The sequence below is a fragment of the Ranitomeya variabilis genome, chromosome 3 (genome assembly GCF_051348905.1).
Source record: "Ranitomeya variabilis isolate aRanVar5 chromosome 3, aRanVar5.hap1, whole genome shotgun sequence".
In the NCBI taxonomy this organism is placed as follows: domain Eukaryota; kingdom Metazoa; phylum Chordata; class Amphibia; order Anura; family Dendrobatidae; genus Ranitomeya; species Ranitomeya variabilis.
The window spans coordinates 431,654,167-431,675,989 of NC_135234.1; the positions used below are offsets into that span (position 1 = coordinate 431,654,167).

Below are 21,823 nucleotides of genomic sequence, written 5' to 3' on the forward strand. Positions count from 1 at the left end.
TGAGATCACGTGACCGGGAACAGACGAGCAGAGACAAGCGCCCCCGACCCAAGAGACACAGCTAGCGTTGCTCGGCAACAGAGCGCCGACGCGCATGCGCACAAGGTGAGTATAGATGTTAAAAAGGGATCGGCATTAAACAAAACCATAGGAGGGAACCAGCAAAAAATCTAATGGTGTCATGATAATGTGCATACACTTAAATACAAAATAGGGAAATGTTACAAAAAGGGAAACAGAGGAAGCAGCGCAAAAATGACATAGATAATGCTAACCATATAACACACCATGTTCAATACACCAATGATTAAAATTTAAAAGTGTTATAAAGATCTAAGTAATGATCATAAATATGACCATTTACAAAAAAGTCATTAGAGCAGTGATGAATAAAAATATAACCCATATATGCAAATTTTTCATAAAAAGTGAATACGTGATCAGTGAAAGATTAAGAGAATTTTTTACATAATATAGAATTCGGGTGATGATCATATACAAGACCAATAAAAATAGGGACATATCGTGAGACATATAAAAACATGAACCATAAATATACAAAAAAATCCAGTGATACATAAGGTGAACGTATACATAAGATGGACGTATACATGTTATACAACAACATAACAAAAACAATAAACAATAAAACAGATATAAGTAGATTTGTCCAAAAAAGTGCAAAGTAGTGCAACTGAAGCGCTGGTCCTCAAAGAGAATGATAACGTGTTTCTGGGATGGAGGGCTTCCCTACTTCCAGAGGAACACGACAACATGAACACCAATTGCTGGAAAAGACAAACAAATAAATACCGGAATCATATAATAAAAACAATGACTAAAAATAAGAAAATAAAAAATTGAAATAAAAATAATGCCATTAAAAAACATGGGAACGCAAATCACAAAAATGGAGCAAAGCTCAAAGTTTCATTTAGTCCATGAGGCTGTAATGTCTTAAGCCTCCAAATCCACCTCGACTCTTTCTGTGCCAGATGTCTACTCAAATTACCTCCACGTAAATTAGTAATAAGTCGATCTATCCCTTTGATCCTAAAACCAGAGGGGTCACAAGAGTGGTGCAATTTGAAATGCCTTGGGATTGTTTTAAGGCTCTCTACATTATCCTCCTTGGAAGCAGCCAAGATGTCCCGAATATGCTCACGAGCCCTAACCTTGAGAGCCCGTGTGGTTAGCCCTATATATATATCTTTTTACAGGGACAAGTCCCATGATAAACCACCATGGTGGTTGTGCAACCAATTGTATGGGTGATGGTAAATTCTCGACCATCCGAGGACAAGAAGTGAGTAGCGCGGTCAATATTAGGGCACGCCACGCACCTCCCACATGGTTTACAACCCCATTGGGGACGACCAATGTTGGACTGACTTAAAAAAGACAGTGGTGAGGGAGTTGGAGGCATATAACTCCTCACCAGGTGATCACCCAAATTTTTGGATCTGCGGGCCGTAACGGAGGGATAAGGAGGCAGATATTGTTTGAGTACTGGATCAGCTAATAAAATAGGCCAGTATTTAGCAAGCACATTAGACATTTCTTTCCACCGAGAGTGGTACTGAGTGATCAATCTCACCTGGTTATCAATTTTAGGTTGTTTGGAGGAAAATAGAAGCTGGTGGCGGTCTGTATGTTTAGCCCTGTTGTAAGCCTTTTTAATACTTCTTTTGCTGTGTCCACGTTCTAGGAATCGATTCTTCAGATCCTCTGCTTGAATTTCAAATGATTCGTTCGTCGCACATATCCTTTTCAACCGGAGGAATTGACCAGTAGGTACGGCACCAATCACATGGGGTGGGTGGGAGGATGAAGCGTGTAGTAGTGAGTTCACAGCCGTATCCTTACGGAAAACACTAGTAAGTAATAAGCCGTTCGCATCTCTCTCCACCAGGACATCTAAAAAATCAACCCGAGAAAAATCAAATTTATAAGTAAGGTGTATATTTAACTGATTATTATTCAAATCCTGAATGAAGCTATGTAGCTCAGATGGTGTACCTCGCCAGATCAGGAAAATGTCATCGATGTAGCGGGTCCATAATATGACCCGCTCCATCGATGGACCCCGATCTGACGAGAACAGATCCCTCTCCTACAGCCCCAGGAACAGATTGGCATACGAGGGCGCGCAGGCCGCGCCCATTGCTGTTCCCTGGAGCTGCAGGAAGAAGGATCCATTAAAAAGAAAAATTATGTGTCAAAAGAAATTTCAAAAGTTGGGACAAAAATTCGATGTCACTGGAGGAGAGGCTGGTCATAGATAAAAAATGCGAAACAGCTCTCAAACCATCCTGGTGGCGAATATTTGTGTAGAGAGACTCTACATCGCATGTGACCAGGAGCATGTCCTCGTCAACATGGATGGAGTCAATCTTTCTCAAAAAGTCAGATGTGTCCTTAAGATATGAAGGAATGGTCTCCACCAGGGGTTTAAGAAAAAAATCAATATATTTCCCAATGTTCTCCGTAAGACCATCCACCCCAGAGATGATGGGCCTACCTGGAGGTATCTGGGGATGTTTGTGGACCTTGGGAAGTAAGTACAGAGTTGGAATACAATGATCCTTACTCATCAAGATGTCACGAACTTGTGTAGTAATGACACCATCTGAGAGAGCCCTTTGTAGAATCCTGGATAACTCTTCTCTAAATGAGATTAAAGGATTAAATGTCAACTTTTTGTAGCACAAGTGGTCTCTAAGGAGACGTTGAGCCTCAACAAGATACAATTTTTTTGGCCAAATTACAATATTCCCCCTCCTTGTCAGCCGGTTTAATAACAACGTCTTCAAGTTGTTTCAATTTTTTAATGGCTTTTGTTTCAGCTAGAGACAAATTATTATATTTAATAGATGTTGGAATTGATTCAAAATCATGAGAAACCAATTTAACAAAAATATCCACATTGGGACATAGTGACAAGGGGGGGAATTTTTTGGACTTAGGATAGAGTGACGACGGCACCTTACCCAAAGAAGGATTTTGATGTTCACGGGCCAATTCTTCCAATGTTTGTAATGCCAACTGTTCCTCTGGTAATGGAAAGGCCCGTTGAAGGTCCTCATTGTGATGCCATTTTTTTAAAAGTAAGGATTGCGCAAACATATTCAAATCCTTAAAGGCCAGAAATGGATCAAACTGCATGCTGGGTGAAAAGGTTAAGCCTTTAGTAAAAAGGGAAATTTCCGTCGGACTAAATATATGTTCAGAGAGGTTAATTACCTTAGGGGTGTTTTTCTGGGAGAAGTAGTCCTGGCCACGTTTGTTGGTGAACGCCTTCCGTTCCCATTTCCTTTTGCCAGTGTGATATGCATACTGTATAATGGCCTCACATGATGCTCCATACAGTATAATGGCCCCACATGATGCTGTGTACTGTATAATAGCCCCACATGATGCTGTGTACAGTTTAATAGTCCTACATGATGCTGGGTACAGTGTAATGGCCACACAAGATGCTGCGTACAGTATAATGGCCACACAAGATGCTGCGTACAGTATAATGGCCCCACATGATGCTGCATATTGTATAATGGCCCCACATGATGCGTACAGTATAATGGCCCACATGATGCTGCATATTGCATAATGGCCCCACATGATGCTGCGTACAGTATAATGGCCCCACATGATGCTGCGTACTGTATAATGGCCCCACATGATGCTGCATATTGTATAATGGCCCCACATGATGCTGCGTACAGTATAATGGCCTCACATGATGCTGCATATTGTATATTGGCCCGACATGATGCTGCGTACAGTATAATGGCCTCACACGATGCTCCATGCAGTATAATGGCCCCACATGCTGCGTACTGTATAATGGCCCCACATGATGCTCCGTACTGTATAATGGCCCCACATAATGCTGGGTACAGTATAATGGCCCTACATGATACTGCATAATGGCCTCACATGATGATCCATACAGTATAATGGCCCATGATGCTGCGTACAGTATAATGGCCCCCCATGATGCTGCATATTGTATAATGGCCCCACATGATGCTGCGTACAGTATAATGGCATCACATGATGCTGCATATTGTATATTGGCCCGACATGATGCTGTGTACAGTATAATGGCCTCACATGATGCTCCATGCAGTATAATGGCCCCACATGATGCTGCATACTGTATAATGGCCCACATGATGCTCCGTACTGTATAATGGCCCCACATAATGCTGGGTACAGTATAATGGCCCTACATGATACTGCATACTGGCCTCACATGATGATCCATACAGTATAATGGCCCCACATGATGCTGCATACAGTATAATAGCCCTACATGATGCTGCGTACAGTATAATAGCCCTACATCATGCTGCGTACTGTATAATGGCCCCACATCATGCGTACTGTATAATGGCCCCACATGATGCTTTGTACAGTATAATGACCCCACATGATGCTGCATATTGTATAATGGCCCCAACATGATGCTGCATACTGTATAATGGCTCCACATGATGCTGCTACAGTATAATGGTCCCACATGATGCTGTGTACTGTACAATGGCTCCACATGATGCTTACAGTATAATGGTCCCACCTGATGCTGCATACTGTATAATGGCCCCACATGATGCGATGTACTGCAGATGGAGGCTGTGTATACAGGAGCTGAGGAGCGATGTACTGCAGATTGAGGTTGTATACATGGGTTGAAGAGTGATGTACTGCAGGTGGAGGCTGTATATACAGATGCTGTGGAGCGATGTACTGCAGAATGAGGCTGTGTATAGAAGAGCTGAGGAGCAATGTACTGCAAGGTGGGATTGTATGTAGAAGCTACATCACAACCTTTATCACGCAGCTACGCAACAAGACACCTCTTCATGCTTCCTGCTGAAGCTGCTGCACTTTTGGGTCGTGAGATGCCATTGTAATGGGTGGCAGTGACACCAGGTGGGACTGATCACTTATAGTAGTACTCTTGTGGTTGAGCGCTGCTATCATTCGGCCACAAGTTTGTGTGCATCTGGTTGTGTCACATTGTGGCAGCTCTGAACTGGCTGTATTTAATTTTGGCAAAGGCTGCTCTGCATCTTTTGGATGGGAAATATGGGAATTGATTATGGTTAAATGTATACACTGTATGGAGTATATTTTTTTTTTGTTTTTTTTTATCTGTGGTGGAGAGTACCGTAATTAAAGGGTTAATCATACAAAATGAAAATATTCATAGAATGGAAGAAATTGCTGTGGGTCTGACCATTGGGACCCCTAGCAATCCGGAAAGCGGTTCTCTGCAGCCTCCTCATGAATATAACGAAGGTGCTCATAAGAGGCCTCCGCTCCATTCATTGTCTATAGGACTGGCAGAAACAGCCAACACTGTCCTCAGCAATCTTAGAGACAATGCATGAAGCACATATGCAAATATGCCCTATTGAGGATGGTATTTTGAAGCCCCCAAGTGGTCAGACCCCGAGATCAGCATGTTATCCTGTGTCCTTATATCTGAAGTATAACTTCCTCTTTTGGAAATAACTCTTTAATTACTATACTACAGGAGATGTGTGGTTATAACCACAGGGGGAGGGGAATGATTACTGCAGGGCATATGTTACTGTTATGGGGGTTGATCAATTATTATGCAACTTATCCGAGATAAAAGGAAAAGTCATATGGCTGTATAACTCAGACGGGGATCGCAACACAATGCTCGGACTGGCCAGCGGCTCTCCAGACTCTACAACAACCACTGTGTGCATTATTTATATTAAAAAAAAACACGTATAGAGCCAAAATAAATACTGCACCCGTAGACGAATTGATCAAGGGGTCCTATTGACAAAATGGGGTCACTGTGGATGGCGGTGGGTGGCGGTTCTGGTCTTCTGGCACCTTTGGGTCTTTGCAAATGGCACCTGCAAATTATTTCAGAAAATTTGCATTTCTTCCTTCTGTGCCCAGCCTTGTGGCCAAATAGTAGTTTCTGATTAAATATTGAAGTATCAACACATTTATGACATATTGCGTAATAATCTGTGGTGTCCATTTTCTCCTATGCCCTCTTGTGAAAATGAAATATTTGTTGCTAATAACATTTTAGTTGCAGAAATGTATTTTTTTCTTAATCTTCAGGCTCAATGTTATAATTCTGTGAAGCACCTGTCAGTTAAATAATACTCCCTGCACTTCAGGAGCTCTGCAAATGGCACCCTCATTTCATTCAAGCAAAATCCGCATTCTAAAAGATAATCATGCTCTTCTCCTGAGCCCTGTTATGTGTTCAAACAGGCATTTACCGAGCTCAATAGAAATTGCTTTACAAATTTGGGGGTCCATGTTCTATGGTTACCCCCAAAATTTGAAGCGCTAAATTTACATTTTACTGGAAAAAAAATGTAGTTTCCAAGGTCCAATACTATATAATTCTGTGAAGCAGATGGGTTAAAACTGCTCAACACACCCATATTTGAAATTCTTAAGGGATTTAGCATCCAAAAAGGGTTCAATTGAGGGAGTGGGTTCTGCGATTGGCACCACAATAATTCTGTAAATGCAACATGGTGTCCGCCGTCTATTCCAGGCAAATTTGCACTCCACAAATCAAATAGCAGGGCTCAGAAGGGAAGGAGCGCTAAGTGACCAAACAGTATTTATTGACCACATATGGGATATCACCATGTTTGTCACATGTGAAAATAACATTTGAGGCTAAATATTTTAGTGGAAAAAAATTAATTCACTTTTTTCATTAATTCCTGGGAAGCACCTGAAGGGTTAACAAATTGGAGGGGTACTTTTTTTTTTTCTTTTTAAATAGTAATGCTTTGGGGGTTTCTGACATTTAGGCCACTGCTGTCACTTCAAAACTGATTAAGTCCTTGCAAAAATATGCTTTGTAAATTTCCTTGAAAATTTGTTCCTAAATTTTAAACCCTTTAACATCCTAACAAAATAGAAGGATGGTTGAAAAATGCCACCGATATAAGGAAGACTTTAAGGGAATGTAGTTTATTAAAACAAGATAGGCACTTTTTTTTTTAATTAAAATTCTGTATAAGCAATAACAGTCAGGTAGTCGCTACCTACGTGCCTGTTGTGCCGAGCGCCATTCTCCGCCAGCTCACAGCGGTCACAGACATCAGCTGATGTCATGTTAACAGAGCGGCTGTTTCTTTTCCTGTTGACAGGGCGGGACTACCTGTGTCATGCTGATTGACAGCCAGCTATCCGCTGCCTAACTGGGGTAAGCCAGCTGTCAATCAGCATGACACCAGTAGTCCCACTTGTTAACAGGAAGAGACAGTGTTGACAGTGAGCAGCTGAATCTCTGGCAGGAGTGGTCAATAACAGGCGCCAGGTACAACAGACAGGTAGTTAGTTGGTTCTGTTAACAATTACATTCCTGTTAGTGCTTAGGCCTATTATATTTTTTTTAAATCCCCGGATATCAATAATGTCTGTAAAGCGCTGTGGAATTAATGGCGCTATATAAATGAGTAAAATAAATAAATCTCCTTTAACTATTTTGTGTGGTGTGACTATTTAGATTAAGGCTGTAAACATTCAAAGTGTGAAAGTTGCAAATTGTTATGAGTTTGTCAAATTTCAGATATTTTCATAGAAAACAAAATAGATTTAAATTTTCCACTAACAAAATACAATGCATCACGAAAAAACAAAATCTCAGAATCCCTGGGATATGTACAAGCATTTCAGAGTTTTAATACCACAAAGTGAAAAATGTGGGTTGGTTATGAAAGTCAAAAATATAGGTTCTTAATTGACCAAAATAAAATGACTACATATTCTTGACAAATCACATAACTTTATTAAAAAAAAAAAAACAACAACAAAGAAGAAGAAACAAGTTCTATGCAAAATGACGGCACAGCCTGAAGTGCAATTATGATATGAATGGGTCGTCATAAACTGCCGTAATGTATGGAATTATTAACACACTGAGGATCCACATACTGGATGTATTTTGGATTTCTTGGCTCACGGTCAGTGCTTTGTATGTTGATGAAGTACCTTGAAGTCTATTGTACTGCACGTCAGAGCTTTAAAGATATATAAAAATCAGAGACCGGACTGTTTGCCAGCTTACTGCGAGGCAGTTGAAACATAAAAAGTATACATATGTTATCTGTGTGTTTTCATTTGACGATTACAGTAGTTAAGGGCGATCATGATAACAGATTCGTTTTAAAGGGAATCTGTCAGAACAGTCCACCCTTGAAACTTTTACTACGGTCATGTTGCTTCTATGAACGGTAAATGTCACAAATACCTCTTCTTATGCAATCTATTTCTCCATGTTTGAAAAACTGCAGTGTTAACTAATAATCAAATTAGGCTTTAGTGCTCTGGGCGGGACAAAGTATTTCCCAAGCCTCTGCTTCCCTGGCTGATTTCCACACCTTCCTCTGTTTGACCTACAGCTCACTGGCTTACTGACACTGCAAATGAGCTGTGCATAAAACTGAGGAGGGTGGGGATGGGCAGGGAATGGAGCCAGAGGCTTGGGAAGTGCTTCGACATGCCCAGAGCACTAAAGACTAATTTGCAAAACATTAAAACAGATTTTTCAATCAAGCAGGAACATTTCCTAAATAAAAACTAGAGATGACCTTATTTTTAAAAGCCCAACATGACCACCATCTTAACAGTTTTGGGATGGATCATACAGACAGATTACATTTACCGGTAAGTTGTGGGAGTCATAAAGACAGCACACATTAGTCCAGTTACGCTGTACAGCCCTTTCAATGCGTATCACCGGCATCACCGAGAACATCAAAGTCACCGGCAGATCTCTGGTCTACTGATAAAACAATGCCAATTGTACATGGACTTGTTAACAGACAGGTTGACTTTAGATTGTTTAGCTATGAGGTCTATTGTCCTACCCAGTACTGGTGATACATCATGCCGCACCATAGCCCTAGGCAGCCTAGCCTAATAAATTTAATTGTAAGCCCCAGATTCATCTTTGCGCCTTTTTGTCTGGCGTAAATATGTTTTTAATATTGACTTTTAGGTTTGCACTTCTTATTTCTTCTCCACCTCTTTTTTTTAAGTTAACTTTACGTGGTTTCACCAATTTGTTTTTTTTTTTTTTTTTATTTGGCATATTGGGCGTGATTTTCCTTATCCATATTTTAGCCAAAATAATTATTTACTACTTTTCGAATTGTGGCAGCACTTTTGCCCAATTGTATTCCAGTAACCTAGTGGGAGTTCAAAATAGCATTTTTGCGCAGTCTATTATTATTTTAGTCATGAGCGAGCGTGCTCGAATATAGCGTTATCGGAGCACACTCAGGTGGTGACTGAGTATAGCGGGGGCTCAAGTAATATGTTAGAGTCTCTGTGACTGTATGATTCACGAACAAACAGGCAATCCCCGCATGTGTTGCGGCTGTCTAACAGTCGTGAATCACATAGCCATGGGGACTCAAACATCCGCTATACTCGGATGCCACCCGAGTGTGCTCGCTCATCATTAAATCACTAATTATTATGCATTGTTTATACAGCGCTTTGCAGACTATCATCACTGTCTCCTTTGGTGGCTCACACTCCAAATTCCCTCTCAGTAGTGTGGAAGGAAACCGGAATACTTGTAGGAAACCCATGCAAACAAGTGGAGAACATGTGACACTTTAATGGATCATACTACTTCTTGCTCTAAAAAGGAATAAAAAAAAAAGCAACTTTGAATTTTTGCAAAAGATTGCAACAAATCATATAAGACTGAATGAAAAGTCACTTGAATCGGGGCCTACATCTCTTGTATATAAATGTGGTTGAGAGCGAACTGAAATTAGTGCTTGCAATAAAATACAAGACTGGGTTGTGCCCTACAAAAAGAAGAAATACCCATACTTTGAGAACAGAACACTCAATATGAGCTTTACTGACATAAGACTATGTGATTTATAGGAAATGGTTAATACAGTACTCCCATTTGACAGTCCTGATGTTCCCAGGCTTACCAGCCTCCTCCTAAAGGACATGGTTTTTGTGTATAATGACCATTATCTTGCTTTTGGCCCCATCACAAAAGGAGACTAAGGCTGATGGTGATTATACATGGTGATGCCAACAGAGTTGACTTATTTGTAAAGGCACATTACTGCTGCTGCAAATCGGTGTTAAATCTATTCACAAAATTATCAATTTGAAACATATTAAAATATCAGCTCAGTTTAAAAGTAATTTTCTCCTAGGTTTGTGCTTCGCATTGAAACATCTTGAACATTACAGATAAAGCAGCATATAAAGGCAGGAAGGTTAGGATTCACGAGTCCGCGGTATGGAAGGCCTTTCCGCTGTATAGCGTTTGATGCAGTCCTTCTGGATAAATACCTGGAACTGATACAAAGCACCACAAATGGGAAGTATTCTTGGCTTCACAATTATGAAAAAGTACACTTCAGCATGAAGGGCATATTTCATCTTGCAGTGCAAATACAAGGTAAAAAGAAGTAATTAAAAGAGATTTAGACTCTTATCAGCGATTATTCTCCTAATTAGAAGGAAAGTCCGACTGAGCCAAATTCAGCACAGCCGCAAAGCAACATTCCACTTTGGTAACTTCTTGTATCCAAAAACGTCATCACAAGTGTCCATTCTTCATTCTACAGTTTATAGCCAAATCTGGTCTATAAAATATATATATACATTTTTAATTTTAGCAATAAAACCTACACTCTTCTCTGTACAAAAGCTCAGCCAACAACAAAGTAACTAAGGCAATCATGTCAAGGCACTAACTATTGATCTAGTCAAAATCTGAGTTGCATAGTTAACTAGTACCGTAATTGTTGATCAGCGCATACGGGTACATGTGCCAAATAGTGAGATTCAGGAGGGGGAAAGACATTCCAAAATGAGGTTTCCACGTATGCTGGTGCTTTATTAACTCTTGTTTCGTCCAGTATTTGGTATAGCATATATTATAACTCAGGTTCTCCTGAGTCAAGATCGGAAGACGTGTACAGCCCTGACTACATACTGACGACAAATAGGGCATTCGCTCATACGCATGCCACACTTTGTGCAGGTCACCATGTGACCACATTCTAGAAGTACACAGTCGATGGGGGAGTCCATGCAGACCTTGCATAGGTTTTCATCAGCGGCAGGGCCACCCTTGCCTGAAATACAAGCACAGTCATCATTACATTACAAAAGGAAAAATAGAACATCAAGAACACAGAATTATCACATGATACAGATTTGAGTTTCATTATCAGAAATGCAAGAGCTCTGAAAAAGAGAAAAACTAAAATATGGACCATACAATAGTAGGCTGCACTCCAACTACAGAGTAGATAAACAAAGGGAATGTGTCTCCACCTTTATCAGCCCTTTACGATGCTAGTAAAAGGCAGTGGCAGTTATGTTGTCCGCTGTGTGTGCCTGTTCTCTATTTTATGGGGGGAGAAATATACACTTCAGGTGGAGTTTTTGTGCTGAAGGAGTTCCCCCAATGATGTCCAAACATTGTGGTGGCCTCAGCATTCACGAGCTGAAAGGCCAACAAAGCCCACCCCCATTGATTGACGGTTTTTAGTCAAAGGCAAAATGGCTTAGCTAGCAACCTACAGTGGATTCCCAAGGTATTCACCCTCTTGGATTTTTACCTATTTTGTTACATTACAACCTGTGTTTAAATATTGTTGTAATCCGATTTGTGTGTGATGCATCAGCACTAAATAGTCTAAGTTGGTGTACAGAGAAAAATATAGACAAAAAGTTGGTAAAGTGAAGTGAGAAAAATAGAGGCATACATTAAATGTATGGGATCATAGAAGTAAAAATTGGCATGTGCAGATATACTCATCCCTCTCATACCCCTAAAAAAATGTTGGCGCAAGCAATTACATTCATAAGTCACATGCTTAGTGAAAGGAAGTCCACCTGTGTGAAATGTAAGTGTTACATGGTCTGTCTGCATATACATATCTTTTCTGAAAGGCCACAAATGCTGCATCATTAAGTAAGAGGCACCACTAAACCAAACAACACCATGAAGACCAAGGAGTTCTCAACTTTGTCCCTGACTTGTTTGGAGAAGTACAAGTCAAGGTTAGGTATAAAACAGGAGAAAAATGGAGTACAGTCCAAGAGTAATCAAAAATGTAAATTTATTAAAGTAATAAACACAACATATAAATAGACTAGAATCAGGTAATCAAAATACAGACAATTATGTCCTGACTTCAGATGTTATTATTATTCATGGGTAAAAGGTGCTCAAGTGCCGCGAAAAATAACCCTTAAGTCTAAACAGAAAATATGTAGTAGTGATACAAGTATCCTAATGGCTATAAAAAACGGCGCGCTATGCCATTAAACAAGACAGGGTTATACGCTCTCATCTGTGCTTACCCATGATGTTGCTAAGTCAGGACACGTGTCCACGCCGCCACCGATGCGCGTTTTGCCTCTTTCTCAGGGTGCACCTTGAGCGGGTCCGCAGCAGTTTCCATTGCGTTACATGTAAACCTATGGAAACCGCAATCCGCTGTGCACATGCTGCGGGAAAAACCGCGCAGAAACACAGCGGTTTACATTACGCAGCATGCCACTTCGTTTGTGCAGAATCGCAGCGATTCTGCACACATAGGAAAGCATTGATCCGCTTACTTCCCGCATGGGGCTGTGCCCACGATGCGGGAAGTAAGCAGATCATGTGTGGATGGTACCCGGGGTGGAGGAGAGTAAAAAAAAAAAAAAAGAATTAAAATAAAAAATAATGATATACTCACCTCTCAGCGCTGCACGCGGCCGTCCGGTCGCAGGGTTGCTGTGCGAGCAGGACCTGCGATGACGTCGCGGTCACATGACCGTGACGTCACGAAGGTCCTTCTCGCACAGCATCTTTGGAACCGGACCGCCGCGTGCAGCGCCGAGGAGATCGGGACATCAGAGGGTGAGTATATAACCATTATTTAATTATTTTTAACATTACTATTGATGCTGTTGATAAAGCTACACCGCGAAACGCGCGTCCGGGGTCGCCGGGTGAAGTGCAGGCTACTCCCCTTGGTATTGAACATGGGTAAGCGTGCAATTATAATGCTTTAAGTTGGGCTGTGGACTTTGTGCTTCATATAGGATGGTATATACTGTGCACTTTGCACTACCTGTTATAGAGTCCTAGCCATCGCCATTTCTTTACCTTTGCATTTTTTTGCTCATGTTTGGGATGTATTTTGTAGCATGCATCTAACCTGGCTACCGTTAGGTCTCCTTTTTGATGCCTCTGTGTTAGTGTATACTGGCTACTATATGCATTTATTACTATTTTAGAACTTGTTGTTATTGTGCAATTGATCTAATAAAAGTTTGTTCTTGGTTTTAATATGATGGTTTGGACCTCTATACTCCTTGTTCTTTGGTTTGCATATTGCTGCATATGCAGCATCAATAGTAGGAGTAAACCTGCAGCGGAAACCGCAAGACTAACCGCGATAAATCTGCAGGGATAACCGCGGCGGTTTTGCCCTGCAGATTTATTTTTTTTTAAATTCGTTTATTAACCACAAAGTAAGAGTATACAACACAAACATTTGTGCTCATTAGTAATACATTCAATATGGAACATGTACATTGTATGCATAACCGAGTATCACAACTGTGCTTAGCATATCATTTACTCCATTCGAACCAAACAAACAAAACATGGAGTCATGAGAGTTTACAGTTGTTGAACCACGACTACAACTACATCTTATTAACTACCTTTTTGCCGCTTAATAATAAACTCGCATCTATCTCTGCGTAACATCTATGGGAATTTGATACCTTGCCTTAGAGTAATTAACTATGAATTTAAATTTATAGAGTAAGGTGAGAGGAGTTCCATCCGCTCCAAATTTTCTCAAATTTACCTGGACATTCTCTATTTTGATATAGCGTACGTTCATATGGAACGACCGAATTTACCAACTCAACCCAGGCTCTCAGGGAGGGGCATGAACCCCCCATCCATCGCATTGCTATTACCTTACTTGCCATAAAAAGTGATTCCCGTAAAAAGATCCCAATATGATGTCCCCAAGTCTCTTCATCCCATACCCCAAATAAACAAATTAATAGCTCAAGAGGAACAGGAGGTACTACCATGGACGAAAGTAATGATGTCACCTCTTTCCAATATTGAAGGATAATAGGGCAATTCCACATCATGAGGATAAAATCTGTGTCTGGTGAATGGCAACGCAGACATTCCGAGGAGTGGAGTCGACCCATCTTCAAAAGCCGTGTGGGAGTCAAATATGACTGGTATATTATATATAGTTGAGTCATTCTGTTATTAATTGAAGGGGATACCCCAAGTGGGGACTCTAAAATTTCCTCCCACTCTTCTTCCTGTACCTCAGGAATAAGTCTCTCCCATTTCCCCCTGATGAGTCTGATAGCGGATCCAGTCCCCACTGATAGCATATAGGTATATAAAGAAGAAATAAGGACCTGGGGTCCCTGGGATTTGAGGATTCCTATCAGAGGCAAAGACGAAAATTGTACGGCCTGTATCCACCCCCCTCATAAATGACTGGAAAGCTGATCTTAATTGTAAGAAACGAAAAAATTGGGATCTTGGAATATCGTACTTAGTCTGCAACTGTTCAAAGGACACAAAGGTCCCCTGGTCATATAAATCCCCTGCCGAGGTAACACCATGTAGCACCCAAAAATCAGTGGATGGGTGATTTAGCAGCGCCGGAAAGTAATTATTTTTCCATAGGGGCATTTCAGCTATAATATCCGTAAATCCAACAACTTTTTTTATTTGTCTCCAAACCAATCATGCCAGTCGAAGCATGGGCAGTGAGTGAGGGGTGTTAGTTCTTTCTGATTCTAAAAAACCCAATGGGCACTCCACTCGAGCAGAATGAAGCAGATGGTGTTCAGAGTTGGGAAGACAACCACCAGGCATACATGTGCCCAATGCTTTAGCCTGTCCGGCCAGGTAACATAGAAAAAAAATCCGGCAACGCCGCTCCACCCCCCTGTTTAGGTCTCTGCAAAACAGACAGTCTAAGTTTGGGCCTAGATTTCCCCCAGATAAAAGAAGTGATTTGGGAGTATAAATTGGCAAAGAGGGACTTAGGTACTGGTACTGCGCTATGCTGAAGGAGATAACTAAGTTGAGGGAGTAGAATCATTTTTATTAGATTAATACGGCCTGCAACAGATAGTGGGAGTTTGCTCCAAGATGCAAATTTGGATTTGACTCATTCTAACAATGGATAGACATTAAGTTGTAGATCAGAATTGCTGCTTTGGGACATATAGATAGATACCCAAGTATTTGAAATTGGATACGACAGGTAACAAGGATTGGGTTTCAAGATCTGGCATTGGGGCACAAGAGAGGCAATAGAGCAGATTTGTCCCAATTTATATACAAGCCAGAGTATTTACTAAAGACATCTATAGTGGCAATCACTTGTGGTAGTGTTTCCTCAGCCTTGTCCATAAATATCACCATATCGTCGGCGTATAAGCCGATGGTGTCCACCCAACCCACTATATCTATGCTCTTGATATCAGGCGAGGATCTCATACGTATTGCCAATGCCTCTATCGCAAGAGCAAAAAGAGCCGGCGAGAGGGGACACCCTTGACGAGTCCCCCTGAATAGTAAGAGGGGCTTAGAGATAGAATTATTTATAATTATACGCGCCTTAGGTTTCATATATAATAGATTGATCCACCCTCAGAAACTTATCTCCAAAGCCATATCTCTGTAAGCATGCTGACAAAAAGGGCCATTCCAGAGAATCGAAAGCCTTAGCCGCATCCAGGGATGCTAATGCCCAGTTGTTATCTGGCACCAAAGAACTATATTGAATTATTGATTGAACTCGCCTGATGTTAATAGAGGTATTTTTACCTGGCATAAAGCCAGTTTGATCTGGGTGAATAAGATCTAGTATAATGGAATTCAGTCTAATGGCTAGGATTTTAGTGAAACTTTTATAATCTACATTGACTAATGATATGGGTCGATAGGAGCCACATTCCAGAGGGTCCTTTCCCTCTTTTTTGAGTATGACAATATTTGCCTCATAGAAAGTATCAGGCATACATCCTCCCTCCCATATACCCTGGAATACTTTCAATAGGAGTGGCGCTAGTATACCCCGATATCTCTTATATAACTCAACGGGAAACCCATCTGGCCCAGGAGCTTTTCCAGAGGACATGTCCATTATTGCATACTCTACCTCCTCCAATGTGAACTTAGCATCCATAAAATCTCGCTGAGTGGGACTCAATGTGGGAAATATGATATCTGACAAATAATCCTATACACTGCGAAACGCCGAGACCACTTTTGGAGTTACCGTATATACTCGAGTATAAGCCGAGATTTTCAGCCCAAATTTTTGGGCTGAAAGTGCCCCTCTCGGCTTATACTCGAGTCATGATCGGTGGTGGGGTCGGCGGGTGAGGACTGTCATATACTCACCTAGTTCCGGCGTTCCTGTCGCTCCCCCTGCCCGTCCCACGGTCTCCGGGTGCTGCAGCTCTTCCCCTGAGCGGTCACGTGGGACCGCTCATTAGAGAAATGAATAGGCTGCTCCACCTCCCATAGGGGCGGAGCCGCATAATTCATTTCTCTAATGAAGCGGTGCCGGTGACCGCTGATAGAGGAAGAGGCTGCGGCACCGAAGACCAGCTGTCCGGGGGAAGGAGCGGGACGCCGGGAGCAGGTAAGTATTACATATTCACCTGTCCTCGTTCCACACGCCGGGCGTCGCGCCATCTTCCCGGTGTCTCTCCGCACTGACTGTGCAGGTCAGAGGGCGCGATGACGCATATAGTGTGCGCGCCGCCCTCTGCCTGATCAGTCAGTGCGGAAAGACGCCGGGACCGGACGCTGGGGAGCTGCAAGCAAGAGAGGTGAGTATGTGGTTGTTTTTTTTTATTGCAGCAGCAATGGCAGATTTATGTGGAGTATCTATGGGGCAACGGTGCAGAGCACTATATATATGGCACAGCTATGGGGCAATGGTGCAGAGCATTATATATATATATATATGGCACAGCTATGGGGGAAAGGTGCAGAGCACTATATGGCACAGCTATGGGGCAACGGTGCAGAGCACTATATGGCACAGCTATGGGGCAACGGTGCAGAGCATTATATATATGGCACAGCTATGGGGCAACGGTGCAGAGCACTATATGGCACAGCTATGGGGCAACGGTGCAGAGCATTATTTATATGGCACAGCTATGGGGCAACGGAGCAGAGCACTATATATATGGCACAGCTATGGGGCAACAGTGCAGAGCACTATATATATGGCACAGCTATGGGGCAACGGTGCAGAGCATTATATATATGGCACAGCTATGGGGCAACAGTGCAGAGCACTATATATATGGCACAGCTATGGGGCAACGGTGCAGAGCATTATATATATGGCACAGCTATGGGGCAACGGTGCAGAGCACTATATATATGGCACAGCTATGGGGCAACGGTGCAGAGCATTATATACATGGCACAGCTATGGGGCAACGGTGCAGAGCACTATATATATGGCACAGCTATGGGGCAACGGTGCAGAGCACTATATATATGGCAAAGCTATGGGGCAACGGTGCAGAGCACTATATATATATGGCACAGCTATGGGGCAACGGTGCAGAGCATTATATATATGGCACAGCTATCTATGGGGCAACGGTGCAGAGCATTGTATATATGGCACAGCTTTATGTGGAGCATCTATGGGGCCATAATGAACAGTGCAGAGCATTATATGTGGCACAGCTTTATGTGGAGCATCTATGGGGCCATAATAAACGGTATGGAGTATCTATTTTTAATTTTGAAATTCACCGGTACCTGCTGCATTTTCCACCCTAGGCTTATACTCGAGTCAATAAGTATTCCCAGTTTTTTGTGGCAAAATTAGAGGGGTCGGCTTATACTTGGGTCGGCTTATACTCGAGTATATACGGTATATAACGACTCGTAGTTATCATGAAAACATTGAAGTATTTCTTCTGTCGTGGACATCAATAAGCCATCTGGCGCGCGAATCTGCAATATTGTATTAGATGTATTATGCTAACGTACCAGATAAACTAGAAATTTACTGGTTTGATTTCCCAACTCAAAATATGACTGGCGTGCGAAAAACAGCTTACGCTTAGACTTGGTGTCTATATGTTGAGTATACAATCTCTGTGAGGTCAACCACTCAATTCTATTACCATTAGTTTGGTTAGATATGTACGCAGCCTCCGCATCTTTCAGTCATCTTTCAGTCTCTGTTCCACTCCATCGTCCTCTCTCGAGGTCACTCTTTTTATATATGAAATTGTGGAAGACAAACATCCTCTCAAGTATGCCTTGAGGGTGTCCCAGAATAAATTGACATTCTGGGGCTCTGGGTGAGATGAAATGAAACAGTTCAACTGATCCTCTGTTCTGTCATTATGATCCATTAGTTTCAGCCAAAAGGGTTTCAGCTTCCAGACCACACCGCTCCTCGGTTGCCCAAATTTAAGTTTAAGTATAATCGGGCTATGGTCTGATATCTCCCTATTACCGTGTTCCACACTATCCACCCACATCGCCAACCCGCTAGAAATATGTAATCTATGCGGGATAAAGACCGTTTAGTAGATGAGTGGCAGGTATATCCTTTCACTCCTGGGTGACACATCCGCCATAGATCCAAGCATCCACTACCCTCCATAAATGATGCCAACTGGGTCGGGGTTGAAGAGGGGAGCTCCCCAGATCCCCCATCATCTAATCTCAATCTATCAAGGCTATTATCCATAACCAAATTTAAGTCTCCCATACAGATAACTTGCGCGTCTGGATAGTTTAGAGCAAAGCTCATTGCCATCCGGAGGATTGATATATTAGCCGGGGGAGGGTTGTAGATACATAGAATTACGTATTCACTAGAATTCATTAGCGCATGCACAAAAACAAACCGACCTTCAGAATCCCTTCGGGCCTCTCTAGCTTCCCATCTAACATCTCTGTGTATTAATAACGAAACTCCTCTCGAGTAGCTAGTATGGAAAGCGTGGATACACCATTGTACCCATGGTTTCTGCACACTCCGGGCCGTATCTCTGGTCAGGTGTGTCTCCATCAAGGCTACTATATGGGGGTGATGGCGTCTGATCTGCAAAAAAAAAAACTTAATTTTCTTTCGAGGAGATTTTATACCTCGTACATTCCATGTCATACACACCATTTCAGATCCCATGCCTACTTATCCAAATATCATATGCGTTATCACTCAGGCAAAGGTTAAGGATAGCACACAGAGAATAAGAATGCTGTCGACGGCAGTTTCTACTTAAATAACAGATAAAACCAATAGGAAAGAAAAAGTAGATCAAGAACCAAACAATATAGGAGCAACGTCCTGTGCTCCCATTATCAAAGAAGTAAGGGGATACCCTCGCTGGAGTCAGCGTCCGGTATTGTTGGTAATCTGGACATCTCCAGAGAGAGCTCTGTATTAAGAGATCAAAAGAATTTTACTGAATTAGGTATATTTAGGATTCCTTTGCACAAGACACCTCATGAGATCGTAGCCATTCAGCCACTTTCGCTGGATCCGTGAAGAACACAGAAGAACCTTTGTGAACAACTCGGAGTCGGGCCGGGTAGATCATCGAATAAATGTTTCTATCCCTGAGTTGCTTCTTGATCTCCATAAATCTGGCTCTTTGCTTCTGAAGTTCCATGGAAAAATCCGGAAAGATCGAAATTACAGCATTATTAAATTTAATGGGGCTTTTTTGCCATGCCAGTTGCAAAATAGTATCTCTGTCCTTGCAATTGAGGATCCGTGCCAGAAAAGGTCTAGCTGGGGCCCCGGGAGGAAGAGGCCTCGTGGGTACTCGATGGGCTCTTTCCACAGCAAACGTTAAAGAAAATTCGTATCCCAGAGAGGATTTGAACCCCTCCAAAAAAACCTCAGGTTGTTGACCCTCTGAACGTTCTTGTAGACCAATAATTCGAATATTGTTCCAGCGCAGTCTATTCTCTAGGTCATCTGCCTTTTGTTTCCAGGCATTTATAGAGCCAGCTACTTTTGTTAACTTGGCCTCCATGGGTGCAATGGTATCTTCTGCACGGGATACCCTCGTCTCCACCTCTGCAATTTGTCCCTTCATAGCTTGCATATCCTGACGGAGGCGTCCCACCTCAGTATGTACATCCTCTATTTTTTCAGTGAGGGATGTTCTGGTTAGGGAAATAGCTTGCATTAAATGGTCAGACGCTTGTTTAAGTGTCAGTTCCTCCTGATCATTTCCCTCGGCACTATCAGAGAGACGATTTTTACGTTGCACTTGAGAGGGGTTATTTCTAAGGGCTCGTACGTTATCAGAGGGATCAACTCTGGCAAACTTTTAATTTATCAGCTGCCCCCGATCCTTTTGTGCGCTGCATGATTAGTAAGGTCAGAGTCACAAGTCGTGCAGACACAGCAGGGCTATGGAAGGATGGTATCTGCAGTGAACTGAAAAGTTATAAGTATGGCAATCTCAGGGCTCCACTAGGGTGCTGCGCACCAGGAAGGACTCACTGTGCCTGCAGTGGTAGCAGCCAGGAGGGGGGGTCCAGGGGCCCTCCAAAGTGATAGCGCTGATAGGTAGAGCTTATTGAAGATGTGAGGGAGCGCAGGGCCCAATTTTTCAGAGCACACTCTGCGCGTCCCCTCAGTGTGTCCAGGGTATGTGCTCACTCACCCACCCATACAGCGCTGCAGGGATGAAAAGATGGCGCCGCGTCTCCACCTGCTGGAGCGCGTGCTCTGAAGAAGGCAGCCGCTCCACACAGGCACCGCCTCCGCTTGAGCCTCTCTTGTTCCCGGTGCACCACAGGCTCCCAGCACCCACCGCAAGCGCCGGTAATCACCCGAGGATCAGGGTAAGGTCTCGTCTCCGGCAGGGAGCAGCACCGCGCTTCTTCCCAGCAGAGCGTGTGCGGCTGAAAATGGCCGCCTCCTCGCTGTGTGCTCGTCCAGAGCTCCTCGGTCTCCGGAGCTTCTCGGTACGGCGGTTTCCCCACGGGGTCCAGAAGAGCGGCCCGGAACCAGGGGGGCCCAGCAGTGGTAAATATATCGCTGTGTTTAGGGGTCTTAAATGCAGGAGGATAAGAGGATTTAGGAGCTCTCTCACGATGCGTCCTCTCTCCTTCACTACATAGCCACGCCCCCCGCCCTGCAGATTTATCAAATCCGCTGCGGGAGAACCCGCAGAGGACCCTCCCTACGCGTGCACATAGCCTTACATGGGTTTTGGTCTCTGTGGCACCTTTATACTAATGTTGCCCTGCATGGTTTATGTTCATCAAGTCAAGGTTAGGTTATAAATAAATATCCCAATCTCTGATGATCCCCGGAGCACCATCAAATCCATTATCATCAAATGGAAAGAACACAATATTATCACAATAAACCTGCCAAAAGAGGGCTGCCCACAAAACCTGTCAGCCAAGGCAAGAAGGGCATTAATCAGAGGCAACTCAAAGACCAAAGGTAACCCTGAAGGAGCTTCAGAGACTGCAGAATCTGTCCATATGACCACAATAAGCCGTACACTCCATACAGGTGATCTTTATGGAAGAGTGGGATGAGAAAGAAAAGCCTTTACTTACAAAAATTGTAGGGTTCGTTTTCAGTTTGCCAAAATAAATGTGGGGGACCCCCCAAATATATGGAAGAAGCTGCTGTGGTAAGATGAGACCAAAATGTAACTTTTTAGCCACCAAGATAAATGCGATGTCTGGCGCCAAACCAACACAGCCCATCACCTCAAG

General features: G+C 42.7%; 1 protein-coding gene across 15 annotated transcripts in view; it reads right to left on the bottom strand.

The window, feature by feature from the left end:
* Positions 1–9,586: 9,586 nt before the first annotated feature.
* RFFL (ring finger and FYVE like domain containing E3 ubiquitin protein ligase) overlaps positions 9,587–21,823 on the bottom strand; it is a 150,216-nt gene continuing 137,979 nt past the window's right edge. For all 15 annotated transcript variants that reach the window (XM_077296405.1, XM_077296390.1, XM_077296402.1 and 12 more), the window contains one exon: positions 9,587–11,150. In XM_077296405.1, the coding sequence (XP_077152520.1) occupies positions 10,972–11,150 (179 nt within the window). In that variant the 3' untranslated portion in view covers positions 9,587–10,971. The remainder of the gene's footprint in view (positions 11,151–21,823) is intronic.